Genomic DNA, 21112 nt, shown 5'->3' with positions numbered 1-21112 from the left:
AGACCTGTAATGTTACCCCGATGGCCTATCCAGAGACATAAACACAGGCAGGTATCTTCCAGGCTGTCTGTAAGAAGGGCTGTGAAACCACACTGATGCCCCTGTGTTTATGTCATCCTGCATGATCTGGCTTTATGTTTTTATCTGTACATACATATATGTACACATACAATGGTGTAGGCATGTACGTGTGTGTATACATGTAAATATAGAGGTATACAAAAGAGTTGTTGAACACAGTCACAAAGCATAGAGTTCAGCTTCTCTGACTACAACAGGCTTATGTCATTCTTATCTCTCAGAGGAAATAGTTGATCTGACTGAACAAATTACTGAAAATGGCAAAATGATGGGAGAGCTGGAGAAAAACAAAAAACAAGCTGAAGCAGAAAAATCTGAGCTGTGGTTAGCTCTGAAAGGGGCAGAGGTGAGTGAGTGTAAATATTTACTGGAAAAAGTAGAGAACAGTCTGAACAGCTTTCTGTTCTCTCTCCTGGGAAGTGGCTGTGTGCAAGGCTGATTGCCATGAAGTTTAGGAGTTTGTGTGAAATTGCTGAGTAACATCACAATGGCTATGTTCTCTAAAATGTTACTTTTGTATTTGTTTTCCCCCTTTTTCTTTTAAAGGCAGCTCTTGAGCATGAAGAGGTCAAAATCCTTGATGTCAACCAAGAACTGGCTCAGATTAAATCAGAAATCAACAGAAAGATTGCTGAGAAAGATGAGGAGATCGGCCAGTTAAAAAAGAACCATCAGAGAACTGTGGAGACAATGCAGGGTGTTTTGGATGCTGAGATCAGGAGCAGAAGTGATTCCTTAAGGCTGAAGAAGAAGATGGAGGGAGACCTGAATGAAATGGAGATCCAGCTGAGCCATGCCAACCGCGTGGCTGCAGAGGCACAGAAACACCTGCAGGGCATCCAGGGAGCTCTCAAGGTCTTGTTTTACCTTTCTGCTTGATTTACTTTTCAGCACAGTGTCTGAGCAATTCATTAGGACAAAATTGGCTCCTCGTATTTAGGACTCGCAGCTGCACTTGGACGACGCTCTGAGGACGCAGGAGGACCTGAAGGAGCAGGTGGCCATGGTGGAGCGCCGAACAGACCTGCTGCAGGCTGAAATTGAGGAGCTGCGGGCAGCCCTGGAGCAGACGGAGCGGTCAAGGAAGGTGGCTGAGCAGGAGCTTCTGGATGCCACCGAACGAGTGCAGCTCCTCCATACCCAGGTAGTTTGCTTTGCGAAGACAGACATAATTTTGGGTACATAAATTCAGAGTAAAAACGAATAGTAGTGCATGGTCTCCATGTGTGAGAGACGTAAGGCAGAACTCAAAGCCTCCCTTGTTCTCTTTCACAGAACACCAGCCTTTTTAATACAAAGAAGAAGCTTGAAACTGATATGGCGCGAATGCAAACTGAGATGGAAGATATTACTGATGCAGCGAAAAATGCTGAAGAAAGAGCAAAGAAGGCAATCGCAGATGTGAGGATATTACTGTGTTTTTCTCTTCAGATTTTCAGGGCTTCCCAATGGCATTGCTGCTGGGAGTTAATGTAAATACTCTTGTCTCTGGACAAAGAACCAGTCTGTGGGCCTGACTGAAGAGGCTACATGTCAGAGGAGGATTACAGCAACAGGGAGCTTGTCCGACTGACAGAGGAGTTACTGGGGCTGTTGTCATCGTAATGAACTAAACCCACATTTATTTGGTCTAAAACAACTTTCTCCAGTGCTGCTTGAAGATGTAAACCACAAAAAATTCCTGCAGTATTGAAACCTGTGAAGTGTCTAATGTATTTATCTTTCCAAAATCCTATTTGAGAACTTTTCAAATGAGAATTGTGAATTTTCATTTAAAATTGGTGCTATATCCTCCTGTGCAAGGCCAGTGAAACTCAGCCAGGCAATAGGGTTTGTGTATTATGGGACCCAACCTGCTAATGATTTGCGATGCATAGGATCAAACCAAAACCTTGACACTTAAAAACATTAGAGTTGAAATAGAAGGAGAACTTCCCCACTTGCTCATGAAAAAAAATAAAATTAGGTAATTTGTGTTCTGTTTGAATAAAACAGAAGTAGAGCATTACAATGAATTACACACACACATATATATTTATATATACGCATACAATTTCTAATGCCATTATTTTATTCTCACAGTTTTCAATTTAGACCTTTTCAGGTATTTTGCTGCCAACACAATTTGTTGAATTTTACATTACTTTAAAGTCACTCAGTATTTCACCAAAATGCTTAATTTGATTGTGTAGAAATCAAATGTGTGAGAGCAAAGTATATTCTAGTTTTGTCTTAAATAACATAGGAAACAGCTGAAAACAATCTGCCTTGCAACACTACCCACCCAAGCTATTGTGGCAACAACAGGGCATGCTCTGAGGTGCAGCACACAGGCTCCATCATGCTCCACGTGTGTTATGCAGAGAAGCCTCTCAACTGTGCCATGCCCTGCCCCCAGCTTTGCGGTGGTTCCTGCTCTACGCCACGGCACCTGGGTGTCAATGAAGGTCACAGTAATGACCACACAGTGAGACAGAGCATTTACCCGTTCTGTCATTCTATGCTCTGCGTGTGCAGCAAGGCAGATTTTTTCCCATCCTTTTTCCTACTCTTTCCTATCATGTGCCTACCACTATCACATCGCAGAAACACCCCCCCCCCAAAGTAGGACAGGTGGTGGCAGGAATGGTCAGCAGGCACGAGGACTCAATCCTCAGATGGTACACAGCATGCATTGTTCTTCCACATTCTTCCAGTTTGTTGTGTCATCTCCCTTCCAAGGCAGCCGTGATGGCAGAAATGCTGAAGAAGGAGCAGGACACCAGTGCCCACCTGGAGAGGATGAAGAAGAACCTGGACCAGACAGTGAAGGACCTGCAGCACCGTCTGGATGAGGCTGAGCAGCTGGCTCTGAAGGGAGGCAAGAAACAGCTCTTGAAGGTGGAGACAAGGGTGGGTACCTGCACTGAACATGGGTGTCAAAGATACTTTTCTTCTCTGAGTCATGTGTGAGGGCTCAAGCCAATTGATTGATTCATCAGATCCGTGAGTTAGAAGCTGAGCTGGAAGAAGAACACAAACAATCTGCAGAGGCTGTGAAAATCACCCACAAATATGAACGGCGTCTCAAGGAACTTAATTTCCAGGTGAGCATAAATAGAAAGCAAGTCTTGTGATGCTTGGTCTCCCAAGGACATATACACATTCCGTTTCCACAGAATGAAGAACACAGGAAGAACATGATGAGGCTACAAGATCTGGTAGATAAACTGCAGATGAAAATCAAATCCTACAGGAGACAAGCTGAGGAAGCTGTGAGTCACTAAACTGAAGTGAATCCTTATCTACTGTTTTCTAGGACTGTCATTTTAAACGTTGTCTCTGTGCCCCAGCATGTTGCCAGATCATTTTTATTTCTTTTTGATTTGCCGTTTCAGGATGAACAATCCAACACTAATCTCTCCAAATTCAGAAAAGCACAGCATAAGCTAGAAGAGGCTGAGGAAAGGGCAGGTATTGCTGAGAGTCAAATAAACAAGCTGAGAGCTAAAACCCGAGAAGTCCCCACTACAAAGGTAAGCCTTTGTTGCAGGAGGCAGGCATGCAGTTTGTACTGTTTACTCGAGCAAGTCAAGCAGTAGATTTGTGCCTTGCCAGTGGGTCTAGCCATCTTTCAGAAAGGACAGTTCTGGAAGGAGGGGACTTTGAAGGAAGGCTGAGAGGGTTAGGGCTGTTCAGCGCGGAGAAGGCTCCAAGACCTTATTCCAGCCTTTCAATACATAAAGGGAGCTTATAAGAAAGACATTTTACCCGTCCTGTAGTAACAGGACAAGGGGTGATGATTTTAAACTGAAAGAGGGTAGATTTAGATGGAACATAGGGAAGAAATTGTTTACGATGAGGGTGGTGAGGCACTGACACAGGTTTCCCAGTGAAATTGTGGATGCCCCATCCTTAGCAGTGTTTCAGATCAGGTTGGACAGGGCTTTGGGCAGCCTGGTCTAGTGAAATATGTCCCTGCCTATGGCAGGGGGGTTGGACTCGATGATCTTCAAAGATCCCTTCCAGCTCAAACCATGCTGTGATACTATGATTCTATGAATGTGGCTTTTCAGGCTCTGGTGCCAAGCATGAGCCTTTTGGCTAGTTTCATCACATTGGTTTCAGGTTTAAGAAACTGCCTCATAAAGTGAAAGTAGCGAGAGCCAACCTAACTCCAAAAAATTCTTAACCCAACCTTCCTGTGACTCAGGCAGAATTAACATTCTGATGGAGAAATACGCAGCAGCACTGTGTCCCTAGCTGAACTTCCCAGGCAGTTGTCTGTCTCCAACCCAAGACTGTTTGGTACAAGATCTAGAGCCTTTTCCTTAGTGTGACCTGAGCAGGTGTAACACCTTTTGACTTCACTGGTCTAGCTCAGTTTATGGTTGGAGATAAAATACCCTCAGTCCACATTTTGGAAAAATTACTAGCGCCTAGAGCATGTATCCAGGAAATGGCGAACCTTGGCTCCAGGCTGCCTTCTGCTTACCCACAGCATCCTCTTACTCATACAGCATTTTAATTCTGGAAGAGACACTGTGGAGAACGTGCTTTCTCCTGAAGGCTCTGACCTGAAACTCAATGGACAATGTTGATTTTGTCAGAGGCTAGTGTGTGGCTTGCAGTGTGTCACTTCGTGCCATGCAGCAGTAAAAGGCTTTGGACTCCTCAGTGCTTGTCAGGACATCTTGCCAAGACCCCAGGGGAAGCACCTGGAAGGCTGAGTCCAGGTTCCTGAGCAAAGACATGAGACTACTTTATAGAGGGAACACTGAGTATCTAATTGAATTGAAAGCCCAGACAGGAGGGAGATTTCAGATATATCCTATTGGGCACCCCCAGGTAAAGGCGGGTTGAACATACTGACTATGGGCAACTTTCTGCCCAGTGGGTCAATGCATCCTTTTACTCCCTTCCATGCTTTACATTCATTTCTGGAAATGCTGGGATACTTCTAGTCCCAGAGGACAGGGGTGCAGGTTGTTTGAGCAGTGCACTTCAGAAGAACCAACAGGTTCTCCATTTCGGTCCATCAGTCCGACAGCATGACATTTGGTGATGTGTGGTCTTAAGAGTTACAGACACCGCTACCTTGACCTGGGCTTCACTTGCACGTCCTGGCTGGATGGTGCATTGAGACAGGTGATTTTAGGGATCAAAAGACTCATCTGGACATGTGTGGACTAAACAAAGTCTCTCCATTCCAGGTGGTGTTAGGAAGTGAAAAATGAGCTTCGTCTGGGATAACTGGAACTTAAATAAAGTGCCTTTCCAGCTGTGGATTTGCAGTAGCTAGAGCTACACTGGTAGGAAGTACTCTTCCATTTACTGATGAACAAAAACATTTTCTGTCACTTTGCTCTACCAGTGTCAATAAAGTAGATATCTGCAACTTTAGATGCTCCAAATGTTGGTGCTCAGGAATGAGAGTAATTTTCTTTGTAAGTTAAGCATAGTCAAAACTGTGGGTTCAAGTCTTACTGCTGCTATGATCGTGTTTGAGCAATTTTGTCCTGGCCTTAAAATCTAGGTGTTCTACAGGCTTCCTCCATACCTCCTGCTTGAAAGCAGATATCCAGACCTTGTTAAATGAAGCAGAGGATAAACTACTGTATGAGCAGATGTGGTATGTTAAAAATGCAGTGCGAACAAAATTACAGCATTCATGCCTAGCTTCACTGCTCCTGTTGGACGGCGGACCTGTTTCTTCCATTACCACAAAATAATCAGGAGCCTTAGTCACTTAGCTGGCACCACACCAGGTCAACAGTTCCCTCATGTGCAGCACCGCTGAGATCCTACATGCCAGGCACATCTGGCCCACCTGACCTGCGGTCTTACTTCGGTGTGCAGAAAGCGGGGGTAGAGCTGTACTGTAGGTAGGACCCACTGCTGAACACAGCCTTGTCCAAACAAACAGCCCCCTGTTGCAGCCTATTAGTACATCACTTCCTTGCATCAGATAACCTGGAGATTCACATCTCCAGTCCAGGTTGCATGAACTATGAATGGTATCTCAGTTTGAGAGCAAAACCTCGAGAGCTCAGTACCGGAGGTACCACCTAGGAACCACTACGTAAACTAAGGTGGTGTGGCATGGCTTCCCACGTTGGCAAAGGCACTGCCATGCCTGCAGAGCACAGCAAAGCCAACTGACAGAGCAGTCTATCACCCTATCACTGCTTGGACTCCAGGAGTTTGAAGGCCTCTGATGTTTCTCTTTTTTTCCACATATTACACAATGGTTGAGGTTGGAAAGAATCTCTGGAGGTCATCACGTCCAAAACCCCCTCCACACCCCCATCACTCCACTCTGGCCCCAGTGAAAACACAATGTACACATGCTTTAGAAGTGTCTGATCTTTCATTTATTCTAGTAAAAGCTGATTGCAATGTATTTTCTAGCAGAGATGTTTTACTCGGCACCGTCCGTTCTCCCTGCTGCCTGGGCCCTTCTGTTATTCACAAACACAAGCTCAGTTTGTTTGAGCTCTTTAGTCTGCACTCTAGGATGGGTCTCACAGGACCCTACCCATTGCTTCTTCCTTTATGTGGCTGCTAATGAACTTGTGATCACTGACTGGATTGACTGGTACTGCAGGCTGGGCTCCCCAAGTGTGGGAGTAAGTCTCAGAATCATTGGGACAGTGTCTGCATTGCTTCCACGTGTTGTCTGGGTTCTGACCTCACAGCTTCTGGTTGGACATGCTGTTTCATTAGCTTCGCACAGTAGTTTAGTGTCACAAAGAGGAGTCTCTCAGGGGTTCCTTGCTAAATCTAGGTCTGGTTGTTGCTGCTGGGGTTGTTGTCAGAGTGTACCGCAGAGCATCCCTTTCTAGGTAGTTTAGGCCACCAGTGGCATTTTCTTTTTTTTTTTTCTCTTTTTTTTCTTTCTTTTTTTTTTCCAGTTGTAAGATTTAGAGCATATGATATTGGTAGAAGGTGTCTCAGTTACTGAAAATTTCCTTGGCATCCTTTAATAGCTGGGGCATTACAGGATTGCAGGTGAGATCAAGAAAGTTGGGCATCTCATTTTTATCTCCTGCATTCAGGCATATCTTCTTGTGTCCTGTCTCAAATCCACACTCCAGGACACTGAGGAGTTGCCATGTTCCTGAGTTAGCAAGTCTGTGCAAGCATCACACTTGTGCAGTATTTCTCTGAGCCCACTGGGACAATCATGTTTAATGCTTTGATTATTATTCTCAACCTTCACAACTGCTCATTATGAATGAGTCAAATGCCAAGATGCTGTAAAGCCTGTGGCACTTCCTTACTTGGGTCCTCAAACCAGAGAGCTTGCAGACCAACTCTGTTGTCATCAGTCAAGTTGCTCACTCTGTCCCAAGACCTGGGAAGCAGATCATCTGGAAACACCAGCACAGGGATTCCGATTTGCTCAAACATTTAACTTTTGCCCTCAGATTCCCAGCCTGAGATAGAACTATTGCCAGGTTGAGCAGGGTTTGGGGTTACCGATTTCTCCTCTCACCTTGTTCTCCAGAGGTCTGTGAACGACTGCTCTAGTTACAAAGGGATTTTCACATTTCTTTAGGAATATTTGATAATGATTGTTATGCAATGGCCCAAGCTTTCCTATCCTATCACTCTGTCCAAAAAATAACCTCATTAAATACTGAGTTGATGAGCTGCAAGATCTTCAGATTGTCTGAGAAACCTGTAACTTTGATAAACCTTCTCAGACTAGGCATTAGTTTCCTCAAAAACTGTCCCCACACCATGATCCTTTCAAAAGGGGCCTCTATCCATTGTTCTGGGTCTGAGATTGTGGGGAACTAGAATCAAATGTTAATTTTTCAGAACCTGAGCCTCATACATGGCACCAAGATGTGCAGGCAAAGCCTTTCTCTTTATCGCCAGCCTGATTGTCAGGTGAGCAGCTGAGGAGGGGCTGTTCACATTGCCCATACCAAGCTGTACTAGCTTGTGATAGACACAGGAAGATGCCCAACGAGCACAGAGATGCCTGGAAAAGCCAGATTGCTGGGGATTGTAGGAGGAGTCAGTTTAACTCATTAGGCTGCTGGAAAAATAACTTGCCCATGAACGACCAGTTGTGCTCTGGTCTGCCAGCTGAATCAACTAAGTCTTCATCTGCAGGAGGGCTGGACATGCCTGAGAATGGCTGAGAAGGCTGGGACTGTGCCAAGGAGCCTTCTTCCAAAAGCTAGCCTCAGATCCATCCCCTAAGGGTGTGTGGGGTTGCATTTAGTGGCAGCACTTTGTAAACTACTTAATATACATTCATTCCCCTGGCCACTTGTTCCTGCCTGCTAATGCTACTGTGCATTAGTCTGGCTGAATGTGGAGTCCCAAAGGAGACTGACTTGGCCAGTTGATCCAGCTGGAAAACTTCTCTCTGAGAGAATGGTTTGTTTTACCCCAGAAAGCTTAATGTGCACGTCCAGTTTTCACAAAGTGACAAAAATGAAACAGAAGTAAAAAATAAATTGGACTGAAAGAAACCCATACCAGAAAAAGAAAGAGAATGTTAAAGGGACGGGAATAAAATGGGGAGGGGATTTCTGACAGCTAGAAAGAGGGAAAGAGGCCTCTCAAACATCCAAGATGCCAAAGAGCCATGCAGAGGTAGAGTGCTTCAGGTGGTAGGAGGTGAATACGCTCTTGGATGCAACAGATTTGTGTTTCACTTGTGCGCAGTTACACATCCCCTGGCATCGCTCTGGCTCTCGAGGCTGTGCTTGCGAATAAAGCAGGCAGCCGTGTGCCCGAAGCTCGGGGACAGGTGCACACCCTCAGGCAGGACTTGCCATAAGCACGTCTGGGCAGCGCTGAGGGGACTGAGGCCTGGCCTTGCGCCCCCGGCAAATGCACAGCTCCCTCCTGGGCTCTGACGTCCCACCAAATCACCCACCAGCCTTCACGAGGGTCATGCCCCAAGGAGGAGACAAGGCCACAGAGAGCTGTGGAGGTGGCCCATGCCAAGAGGATCAGCCCGTCATTTGTCTCCCTTCATCCTCGGTGTCAAAAGCTCAAAATAGCCCCGCTCTTGCAAGGCTCCTGTGCGGGGTCACGCCTGTTGGTGTGGATGATACGCTTCCACTAATAGCACTCGAAGACATTCCTCAGCGGGTAGGTTGCCTTCTATATCTCAGCACGACGTGCTGCCATGTAGGAGCTGGACAACTGGGTTGTGTCCTAAGACGGCAGATACTATTCTTACCGCAGAGGGACTTGCTCCAGCACAGCTCCTTTCCCAGCTGCAATGCTAAAGATCAGAAGCAGGCCTGATTGTGCTCTCCCCGGTAAGAATATAAATCAAAGCGGCCCCTCTGCAGTCGGTGCAATGAGGCTGTGCTAGACCAGCACCCGGGTGCTCGCCGTGCCCTCCTGGGACGTGCTGTGCCCCGGGGAACACAGCAGCCACCCAGGTGCTTCCAGCGGCCATTTGGGGCTCAGCTTGGGGTGGATGGGGGCATCGCTTCCCCTGTAAAGCAGCGAATTAAAGAAATGCTTGTGGACCTGAAAACCTGTTTATTGCTGATCAGGAAGAGGCTGCAGTCCACGAATCCCTTCCCTGGCGAGGAAGGCAGAGGCAGGGCTTGCTCTAAGCTTGCACCAGGACCAGCAGTGTTGCAGAAAGCCACATCCCCCCTCTCAGCCAAGTGGAGCAGTAGCAGCTCATGAACTTGTTCAGATCGAATAGAAGGCTGAGGCCCCAGTGCATTAAGTGTGATTGCAATCAGCTGAACTCACCTTCAGGTGACTCTTGTTGCAGAAAAAATTAATAAGTTGGTAAGTGAGAGAAGGTGGAAGTAGGAGTAATCACAGTGCTAAGTGCTAAGGTAGGGTTGATGGCTGAGGTTCAGGGGGCACTTTCTTGATCTTTACAGCTGCTTGACTGTAGGCAAGTGGGGGTCAGTCTCTTCTCCCAGAGAACAAGCGACAGGACAAGAAGAAATGGCCACAGGTTGCGCTGGGGAGGTTTAGATTGGACATTAGGAAAAAAACTTCTTCACTGAAAGGGTGGTCAGGTATTGGAAAAGGCTGCCCAGGGAAGTGGTGGAATTGTCATCCCTGGAGGTGTTAAAAAAATGCATAGATGTGGTGCTTAGGGACATGGTTTAGTGATGGACTTGGCAGTGCTGGGTTAATGGTTGGACTTGATGACCTTAAAGGTCTTTTCCAACCTGAATGATTCTGTGATCCTATGAAATGGTGCTGAGGCATGTAGGGAGGAGTCTGGGAGGAAGAGCGTGAGACATATGTGAGGAAAAGTGCTGAGTGGTATGGTAGTGCAGGATGCAGGGGTGGAAGAAATGACAACTCAGCATCAGGTTTGGGGAGGAAAGGCCAGGAAAAATCTGAGGGGAAACTGCTGGGAAACACTATAATGTTAATCTGTAAATGACAACCTAACTCGAAACCCACCTTGTGAGACCTTTGTAAAGCTGAATTTTACTTTTTAAGAAATTATTTACTCTATTTATCTGTAAAGTGGCATGTTGTTTCATTGCTACTGCACATGGCACATACATGTCTCATCGCTCAAGCCAATGCACCAAGCTGTGGGGAGCTCGCTGCACTTCAGAGAAGGAAGCATCCTCGGGCAACATCTCCCAAACCCAGGAGCACTAGCTGTATTGGGAGGAGGCAGTGAGCAGCTGTGCCTTCCCAGGCATTTGAAGACTTGAGGGACTACTTGTAGTCCTCAGCTGGAGCCTGGAACGCCCAAGCACAGCCAGAGCTCAGCTGCCCCAGCCGGCTCCCCAGGCAGGGGAGGCAGCCTGGGTTGATGTCCATCGCCAACAGGAGCTCTCTCTGGCAGGGGGTAAGTGGATAGGGATGGCGCAGAGCGCCTCAAGTTTTGAGTTGCTGCTGTGGCCCACTCCACAGGGACCTATCTTGTGCACAAGTTTTTTTGAAAAATCTTCCAAGAGAAAAAACCAACAACCAGCCTTGAAGTGGAGGAGAAGATGGGAGCAGAACCCAAGTATCTTTGAGCAGTGCTAAGTGCTCCTGCCTATCCTGGGAGGAGGTGGTAGATACGTAACAAGGAAAGGAATGGATTAGTGGTTCTGAGCTGGGGAGGGATGTGTGCAGGAGGAGCAGAGGCTGGGGAAAAATATCCCCACTGACAGCCACTGCTATAAAGCTTGCTGGATTATCAGGATCAAAGTGGAACACTGATGTGAGGAAGATGAATTGCTCACTGCTTTATGGAGAATGAGGGTCATTTTGCATTGACACTCTATCTGTGGAGTGCTGCTGCCTGTCACCTGATAAGGGCTTGTGCAAAGGTCTTGAGAAAAACATCAGTCCGTAGTGGCCATAAACGAACATCTCGGAGAGAAAGTTTAAAATAGATGCAGCTGATGGGCTCATATAGAACTGCTGTCCCGTATGGATGGCCAGGGAGCTCCTGAGCACAAATGCAGCTTTCAAGTAATAGTAGAGCAAATAGCTAAAACATTCCCCTTCAGAAACTTTTTGTAAGTGAAGTCAAATTCAAGAGTTCACGCTGTTAGTTCCTGTCAGGAGCCCCAGGAGAGGAGGAACCACCTGAGCCTTGCTGTTAGGGTCTCATGGCTGTGGTCTGCCTCCCCCTACCCCCTTGCCAGCAGCAGAGCCCCAGTGGCAGCACGGTACTGGTGGAGAAATGCAGTTCAGCACAGAGGAAGACTTTGGGAGTGCAGCCCGGAGTGGTACAGTCCAAGCTTAACCAACGTGTGAGGCAGACAGCGGTGTGGGGTCACGGGATGGCTCTGCTCTGAGACCTTGCACCCCACAGGTCACTGGCCACCTGGAGGCACTTCTCAGGGAGCAGCGGGTGCTTTGAGGGACCTGAGGGACTGATTTGGAAGGAAGGCAACATAGGCCTGCGTTGCTCAGCAAAGCAGTGGCGTGAAGTTGGCACTGCATCTTGAGCTGCAGAAAACTTAGTATATGTTTTCTCAGGCCACTGTCCCGATTGAGATGTGAAACACCCTGGTTGCTGGCTGTCTGGTGGCACATTGCTCTTGTCTTCTGCTGGAGCTGTTTACACAACTGATTTGCCTTTCAAATCAGGGGGAGCAGGGACTTATAGCCTTCCCTCCGCTTCTCAGATGGATGCAGAGAGAAATTCAGGAAATGTTTAGGCTGACCACCAAGGAAATCTGTCCGCCAACATAAAATAATGAGACTGTTGACAAATTTCCTGTGGATGCAAAAGGAACTTTTCTGTAATGTAAAAAGTTAGTTCGGAAAATGTCACTAGAAAATTCTTCTATGTATCCTGTTGGTAACTTCATTGCAGTGACTCTGGCACTCAGAAAATCCTATGGTAACCCGGTGGGCTGTTTTACCCTTGAGGAGTCTAATGCTTAAAGTAAACAAGTTAATACAAATTCCACACCAGTATATTTCCATTTACAGCACTGAAATCTGCCCAGAAGTGGAATTTGTGCATCTGTCACAGATGAGTGTCAGCCTAAGAACATATCAACTCATTGGTCTCTTTTTTAGGGTACAGTTGTTGCTAGTGCTAATATTATGCACCTAATCCTGATTTTCCTTCCCTCCCCCTTTTGCCACTTGCTCTCTTTTTTCTTTGTCTTACCCAGAGGCATCTTAGCCTGCCCACCCCACTCCCCTGCTCTGTAACAGGAGCCCCTCAGCTGCTTTTGGTGGGTGATAGAAAAGGCATCCTGAATGTCACCTCTTTCGCTGGTGTTTTCTGCGAGTGTGAGGAGTCCGAGTAATGGCACAAGTCTGACACTCAGTGAAGAGCTGCTCACCTCCACGTACAAGTTGGCTAATTTACCTGTCTCTCTGCTGCTCTGTTAGAAGGGCTGTGCTGCTCTTGAGTCTCACCCACTGTTATTTTGCTGAAAGATGTCACCCTTGTAAGGCAGGCTGTCTGATCATCAGTTGTAAAACCTCTTTGTGCAGATGAAATAGAATATCAACTTCTCTGTCCATACAATTACTCTGAACCATACATAGACCAAACCCTATAGGAATTCTGTCTCTCAAAATGACCAGGATTAGGAGATAGGAAGGCCACCAGAATAGTAAATAATAGTTGCCTCCAAACATCAGTCGGTGCTCACTGGTGGCCACAAAAGGCAAACAGAATATTAGGAATTATTAGGATCAGCTAAGAACAAAAACAGAAATCATTCTACCAGGCCCACAAACCACATGCTGTCTGCAGTTTTGGCCTGTGCAATTAGGAAGTGCACAGAGAAAGACAACAAAATTGATGGGAGCACTGGAGAGACAAGCTGTCCAGACTGTGACCTTTCACTTTGGAAAAGGAACAACCAGGTGGGAAGACGATATGCTTACATAATATTTTAAATAATATGGAAAAAGTTAAATTGGATTTTCACCAAGTATCCAGCGTATACTCATGCACATAATACCAGCTGGTCCTTTGCTCTAGGCTGATATGGCTGGCTGCTTGTTCTCAAATCTATGAGACTATCTGTGCATGACAGGGTTTGGTTGTTTTTTTTTTTTTCTGCTCTGGCTTTCTCACAGCTGAGCAAGCCTCACAGATCTTGATTGTTTTCAGCTGGAATATGGATGCACAGCTGCTGTTTCATACCCTCTCAAATGGGCTGAAGGTAAGTTCTGTGTGGCAGCTGGAAAAGCATATTATATGGGAGTAAAAGTCTCTGAAGACCTGGGAAAAGGGAAAGAAGGGAGGTTAAAAAAAAAACCCTACTGTTTAAGAAAAGTCTTCTTTAGGCAGCAATTTTCGGAAGCAGGGGATGTATTCACATAATGGTCACAGCAAAATGGCTTTGCCTATGCCAGAGCTCTGCAAGATGCAGAGCATCTTCCCAGATGCCCACCATGGGAAGGCACACTGGAGCAGTGGGTAGTGCTAAACAGCTGTTCCCAGAAGCCACAGCCACAGCTTTTCCGCACCTATCGCAGCAGCAGCAAGCCTGGAAAGTCAACAATCTTCCTACACTTACCTGTTCAAGCTCAGCTACTTCTACCTCCCTCCGCAGGAGCAGGCTGATCCCAATGCTTGGCACTGAAATTGCTATAAAACCCCCTTTCCTCAAGCGCTGTTTATCAGATAACACTAGTAATGGAAGGGAGAAGATAGCTTGAAACAGCATCAGGCTGTCTTTAATTAGGAAGCATCCTAGAGCTATAGCACTTGCCTGAGGGAGTTTTGTTGAACAAAAGAAAAGAAAGTGAAACTGGTGTTTGTTCTGAAGATGTTTGTCCTGCAATCAGTTTCTTTCGTACCAGTGACTAGGCAGGGGGTTCGTCTGGAGATTTTGAGGGAATATATACTAATTTCTCTGAAAACAAGTAACAGATGCAGCAGACGGACAAAAATCCTTGAGTTTCACAATACCAGCTCATATTTGGTTGTTATGAGAGGAACCTGACTTTAGAAGGATCTCCAAGCAAAGCTGCTTGTCACCAAGTCTGTCATCTATGTGACACAGTGTTTAGAGACAGTTGCTAACACATCAAGCATAGATGTGTATATAAGCACTGAACAGATATATATAAATTCTATGTTATGGAATATGTACAGTGTTTTAAGAGGGTCTGCAGACCAGTCACTCAGCAAGCTGATTAGGTTGGAGCAGGACGGAATAATCCCCAGTAATTACCTGCGCAGGGATGATTTCATTTCACTTTAGCTCTGATGTGTGCTCAGACACAGCCTCCATGTGGGGGGACAAGTAGGCCACTGAGACGGCCAGAGACTTCTCAGGCTACACAGAAAGATAGTAAGAACATGCTTATGCTTCTGTGTCCTGTTATTAGCAATGACACAGAAAATACATTGCTGTTTCCCATGTGTGCCTTCCTTGGTTTTGCTCTAGTCACGTGACTTTTTTCACCACCTTTCGGTCGTTTGTGCTCTAGAAGGCTTCACCACGTGGGCGGGACATGCAGAGAGTGGGTATTTGGGGAGACTGGGATGATGAAAATGTCTCAGGTGTGAGAAAGCCTACATTTTCCTTTGGTCTCACCCAGCACAGCCATTCAGAGAATCACACAGAATCACAGAATGGCTCGGGTTGGAAGGAACCTATAAAGACCATCTCATCTAGTCCACTCCCACTACAAATAGACATTGTATAATCTTATTTCCTTCAATGTTATGATATGGTCAGAAATAACACAGTGGCGATGTTAGCTGCTGTTCACTGTATCATACAGACTTTTTCTGATAAATGTTACCTAGGGACTCAGAATGAAAAAGGTTTGTACCAGGTCCCTAAATTCCTGTAACAGGACTGGGGAAATACTTACCAACATACAATTACCTCCATGAATGTGTCCAGCCTCTGGTAACAAAAGGATCCTCTTGTATTCTTCCTGCCCTGTTGTTCCTCACTTGGTGGAACTTCTTTCTGATGTGATGTGATGTGCTTTGCTGTCCCAGTGAGCACCACAGTTCTCTGACTGCCTGCATGTCATGCTGTTCTTCAAGGACTGAAAGCTACTGAAGCCTGCTGCTGCTGAGGACGTTTCTAGATGACATACTTGAAGCAGTGTTCTGGAATTGTTTTTCTGGAGGGATGTGCTTTAACCATTTCCATGGAATTAACTGTCTCCAACAATGCAGTGAGATCCAAGGTTCATGCCCAGTGGTCTGCTCAAGAAAAACTGTTTTTCAGGATTCCAGGAAAAATTTTGTTTCTTAACACAAGACATGAAGCTGCAGATACCTTCTCTGCTTAGCTTTGAGCAATTGTCTATTTTGGATGGATAAAGGGAACCTCTACATTAAAGCCACAAAGATGCTGTTGCAAAGGAACATCTGGAGGTCTTTAGTTCAGTCTCCCACTTCAAATGGATCTGTTGCCAATGTTGGTCAGATCAGTCATGGCTTAGATTAGCCACACTTTTTGGGGAAAGGCTCCACAACCTCAGCTTGATGACCCTGAATGGACGTGACGGGGAGGTTCCTGCTAGCCAACATACAGCAGTCTGTAGGCACCTTTCCCCTCCTCAGTCTGCTGCCTAGCTAAAAAATACCTTCTCACTCCTTGTCTCTCAGCTAACCATGGGGATCAGGATAAGAAAATACACATCTTAAGGGCTGGCGGAAAGTGAGACCGTTGCCTGAACTCTGTCTCAAGAAGGATCTATTTTCAGCATGATTGAATCCTTTCTCCTCCGTGGGGAATGTGAGCCTTGCCGGCACTGCATTGCTCTGCAGAACAGCCTGTATCCAGACGTGGCTTTCAGTCTGCCTCTTCTCTTTTATCTGTGCTGTGGTTTGCTTCTGGCCCCAGTGGAGTCCAGCATGAAGAGATGAAAATAGGACTGACAGAAAATTAATGGCTGACAGGGAATGTTGCATTTTTCTTTTTGCATTGAGGCGCTTGCACTTCTTACAACAGTTTTCTTCCTGTACAGATTTCTCCTTGGCTGTGCCTGGATGCAGGAAACAGGGAAGAGTTTTCCCTGATGTAATTTACTGAGATCTACAGAGTTAAACTACAGTGGAATCTGGATCATCTACCTCAGATTAGAGACTGCTTCTTTGTAAGAAGCGTGTAAGAAGCCGCTATGCCAGTGTCATATAAGTGATATCTGGGTGGGATAGATGAGCTTTATAGATTAAAACAAATCCAAAGCAGGTGCTCAGTAGCTTAGAATCCATTTCAGAGATGCTTATGGCAGCTGACCAAACACTTCTTTTTGTGAGCTTTATGTCATACGCTAGAACACTGAACACTGGGTTATTCTCCCAAACTTTTTTGCACTTTCTCCTGCCTCGTCTTCCAACCTCCACAAACTTAGTCCAATTGTCAGGTGTGTTTTCCCTGTAGACATTCACCGAGAATTTATATACCACCTGAAGCCGTGAAGTGAGGGCCAAGTCCCTGAAGTAGTTGGCAAATGGTTTGATCCCTTAGGCCAGCGTATGTATTCTTGCTTCTGTGGACATTATATTGAACCTACAGACATCTTACCGTATATGTATGCAAAGCATGGAGTTTACTGGGGGAATGCAGAGGTGCCTGTGCACTTTGCTTGCTTTGCTTTAAGGTCACAAAGGGTTTTGAGCTGGAAATCCACACATGATTTAGTTAACCCAATTATCAATACTGGTAAACATGGTAGTAAGACTTGAAGTCTTTGTGACTCTGCCATTTCTAGGGCCCATTTAACATAAAGTGTTTTCTGTGTTAAGGATAGTGTGCAACTGGGTACCTGTTGGGTGAAACCCAGAGGTCAGTACTGGGTCCAATAGTGCAAAAGGAGTGCAAAGCCCTGCACCTGGGGAGGAACACCTCCATGCATCGGTATACAGAATCAAAGGATCATTTAGGTTGGAAAAGACCTTTAAGATCATATGCTGGGTGCTGACGAGCTGGAAAGCAGCTTTGCAAAAAAAATGACCTGGGGATCCTGTGGACACCAAGCTGAACATGAACCAGTAGTGTGCCTTTGCTGCAAAGAAGGTGTATGGTGTCCTGGGCTGCATTAGGAGGAGTTTTTCCAGAAGGTCGAGGGAGGTGAACCTTCCCCTTGATCTGGTGAGGCCACATCTGGAGTGCTGTGTCCAATCCTGGGCTCCTCGATATGACAAAGATGTAGAGCTACTGGAGAGTATCCAGCAAAGGACCACTAAGATGACTGAGGGCCTGGAGCACCTCTCCTATGGGTAAAGGCTGAGAGAGCTGGGACTGTTCAGCCTGGAGAAGAGCAGGCTCAGGGAGATCCCAGCAATTTATATTAATACCTGAGGGGAGGGTGGAGGATGGAGCCAGGCTCTTTTCAGTGGTGACCAGTGACAAGACAAGAGGCAGTGGGCAAAATACGAAACATAGGAGGTTTCCTTTGAAAACCAGGAAAGATTTTCTTTACTGTGAGAGTAACTGAGCACTGGCACATCCTGAGGGCACTGTCCCAGCCTGACAGCACTGCGCAAGACAGGCTTGTTATGTACTGCTGAGAATAGGGCCCCACAAAAAAGCAACAGTAGCTGCGGCAGCCTTTACAGGATGCTGCCTTTACAGTGCACATGTTAGAGCTTCCCTGGGAATGGGAGACTAGAGCTCCCTCCCCAACCTGATGGGAGAAGAGCCCCTTCCCTCGTGCCCTGGAAGAGCCCTCAGCCGTCCCTTGCTTTTCTTGCATCGTCTTCTTAACCCCAGGCTTTGAGCTGCCGGGACATCTCTGTCCTGCCCTCAGCCAGGACAGGTAACCACTGGGCTGCTGGGCACCACGTGGCACCCCAGCACCCTGGGTACTCGGTCACAAGAGCCCCTCAGAGCAAAGCCTGCTGACCCCATGCTGGCGGCACAAGTTGCGCTCTGGGTCCCGCTGGAGGGAGGTGCCCTCACCAGCACCCCTTGGTGACTGACCCCAGAGAGGCAGGGCTTCAGATGCACCCACGCGCTCACCATTACCTGGTGGCTGGCTCTGGGCTCGTCCTGGGCACAGCACAGGGTGTTTCCATCAGCCTCGCCAAGCCCTGAGCATGGAGCCCGGCGGCGAGCTCTGGGTCTGGGCTCCAGCAAAGCAGGAGCTCCTTGGAACAGGCTTTACAAGCACAGGACTTTGCCTGATGCTGGATATAACATCAGATCCATGCACCATTTTCCTAATGTTGCCCATGTGTTATCCACTGAGCTCTTTCAATAACCAAAATGCCAATGACCAGGGGAAGAATGTATTTAAACCTGACAAGATTTAAAGCAGCTCACATGACAGTGTCCCCTTCCTAAAACTAAATCTGTGTCTCTCCAGGACTACCAGAAAATCCCGCTTCCCTCCATTCTATCAGCATTGCAAAAGCATGCCTGCCACCCCCAATGCTCTGGTAAAGGTATCACTGTGTTTTTTGGAACTGTGTGAGCATGTAAGTGTGCAAGATATTTGTGATGCAATGGAAGAGCTGGACTGAGCATCTGTTGGCTGCAGAGCATCTGGGTCTGCATACTGAGGTGGGTTGTTTGCGCATAGGTCAAATTATTTTTATAGGTATGGCTGACTAGAGGATTTCTCTATCAATTGTAGGTTAGAAAATACCCTGTGGGGGCTCTTCCTAGATCAAAGTTAGCTTTCCTAGGGTTATAAACATGGGAACACCTAGATAAGCTAAGAAGTTGCCTGAAAAGAAGGAAGCACCTCTTACTGGCACTGACGTGCATAAGTCTTAGCAGGTACAACCCCTCCCATAGAACAAGGTGGTGCACAAGGTCACAACAACATTTTTTGGAGAATTTCCCACTTATTTGCAATCAAGTGTGTACAGAGAGACACACATGCACATGTGCACATGCCTCTGTGTGTGTGTGTGCATGCACTATTCTTGATATCCCTGAAGCTGCCTCACATCTCTGTCAGAGGCACCAGCTTAAAATCCCAGGTAGAACCCAGCCTCTCGCGGATGTGGTGTTTGGCTGACCATTCTGTTGTGCCTGTAAATTCCATGAACTATTAGACTGCTTTCAGGATTTTACCATCATAACTGCCAAAAGCTTTTAATAATGCTAATTTATCTTTTAACATCCTGTTTTTTTCTGTTGTACAGCTGGAATATCTACAGTGCAGACGTACCAAGCAATCCACCCTGGGTCATACAGTGAGTCGGTGGGAAAGCCAGCAATAGAATCCGTAAGTCCTGCATCCAAGTTCTCTAAGTGCCTTGACTAGTCCAGATTCCCTCCTTAACACCCTTGTCAGATTGTTTATAGGAGATGCATTCATATAGTCAGTAAGACAGCAAAATTTTCTAATTATATCTAGTCATGTCAAATGACAATTATGCCCTTAGTTCAGTTTGCCAGACAATGCTTTACCAAAGAAGGTTTGCCAAAAATTTTTTGACCGAAGAAAGAGTAGGCATCTGTAGCATCTGCAGACTAGATCGTATAAAATGTCCCTGTGACAAGTCTGCCCTGTCTCCACGGAAAGCTTCAAGGTAAGTGTATGGGGTCGGCAGGCTTGCAAGAAGGGGATGGTGCCCTTATGTGCTGCAGCATTCCTGCTGCCTCCGATGCTCATTTCCAGGAGGGGAGTCCGTTTCTCAGCTTAGGGTTTAAATCTGCTTTCAAGGCACCTGCACCTTTTCACTCTGGATTTCTGTGCAGCAGCAAGTAGGGAGCTGCCATTTCTGTTTCACAGTACCGACCAGCTGCCAGCCTGCAAGACCCCAGCTGGTGTCACGAGAGGTAAGAACCTGATTTATTAATTCTTAGAGGAAAGAGAAAGATCCTTTTGGGTGGGGTTTCTGAAAGGGCCATTGTTTCACCCTATATTCAAACCTAGTGTGATTACAGTAGAAGGTGGTGGGGTGCCACAGGTTTTCCAGTGGCTGTGTTTGAAGTCTCTGACCACTGGTGGCAGAACAGAAAATTCCCATGGGGAAATTCTTTACTTCTGCTTAACTGACCTAACAGGGATCAAGGTGTGCTGGCTTCCCATCTTTGCAATGGCAGCAGTAGAACCAGACCAAGAGGAGCACAGCAAGAAAAAGTCGAAAGTTCTGCATTCTACCTGAGAATGTATGAATTAATAAAACATTTGAGCACCACCTTTGTAAAATGCCAGGGTTCTCTTAGATACCCATTTTCTTACTCTAAGAAAAAAAAAAACCTAATAAATAGAGGGAATAAATTTTGTTAATGTAGCTCTAGAATTTTCAAGTGCAGTTGGCTAAATTTAGCTACCTACAGGTTTAATAAAGCATATGAAGAAATACTCCTATAATTTAAGGTTTTGAGAACTCACCTGTTCCTAGATTTTTTTCCATAAGTATTAATTTTGGATCCCAGTACAGGCTTCACGATTCCGATTTCAGCACTTGAATTTTATTTCACCCAAGTCAGAACTTTGGGGCTGAAATTATTTAGACGTATTGAAGAATGACAAATGCATATAACAAAATAAATTATGGCAGAATGTTAAAATGTCACAAAGCCTGCCCTTTTCTTTCAGTTGACAATTTAATTAGCAAAATTCATTAATTTCTCCCTGCTTTTCTGTTACTATTATATCTAACAGGTAAATGTCCCATAGGTTCAATGCTATCCAAGACTGTAGGTCACCTAAACTACAGTTTTTCAGAAATGTT

At 46.1% G+C, this 21112-nt stretch overlaps 1 protein-coding gene across 1 annotated transcript in view; it reads left to right on the top strand.

Annotated features, from left to right (window-relative positions):
• Nucleotides 1-6910, top strand: part of LOC130143776 (myosin-3-like) — a 36349-nt gene extending 29439 nt beyond the window's left edge. Inside the window, exons 33-41 of the mRNA XM_056326664.1 lie at nt 303-427; nt 628-936; nt 1022-1225; nt 1357-1482; nt 2803-2973; nt 3063-3167; nt 3240-3335; nt 3459-3596; nt 5274-6910. Coding sequence (XP_056182639.1) covers nt 303-427; nt 628-936; nt 1022-1225; nt 1357-1482; nt 2803-2973; nt 3063-3167; nt 3240-3335; nt 3459-3596; nt 5274-5297 — 1298 coding nt within the window. The 3' untranslated portion in view covers nt 5298-6910. The remainder of the gene's footprint in view (nt 1-302; nt 428-627; nt 937-1021; nt 1226-1356; nt 1483-2802; nt 2974-3062; nt 3168-3239; nt 3336-3458; nt 3597-5273) is intronic.
• Nucleotides 6911-21112: the final 14202 nt, after the last annotated feature.

The sequence above is a fragment of the Falco biarmicus genome, chromosome 1 (genome assembly GCF_023638135.1).
Source record: "Falco biarmicus isolate bFalBia1 chromosome 1, bFalBia1.pri, whole genome shotgun sequence".
NCBI classification, from domain to species: domain Eukaryota; kingdom Metazoa; phylum Chordata; class Aves; order Falconiformes; family Falconidae; genus Falco; species Falco biarmicus.
This window is presented reverse-complemented; position numbering and strand designations above follow the sequence as displayed.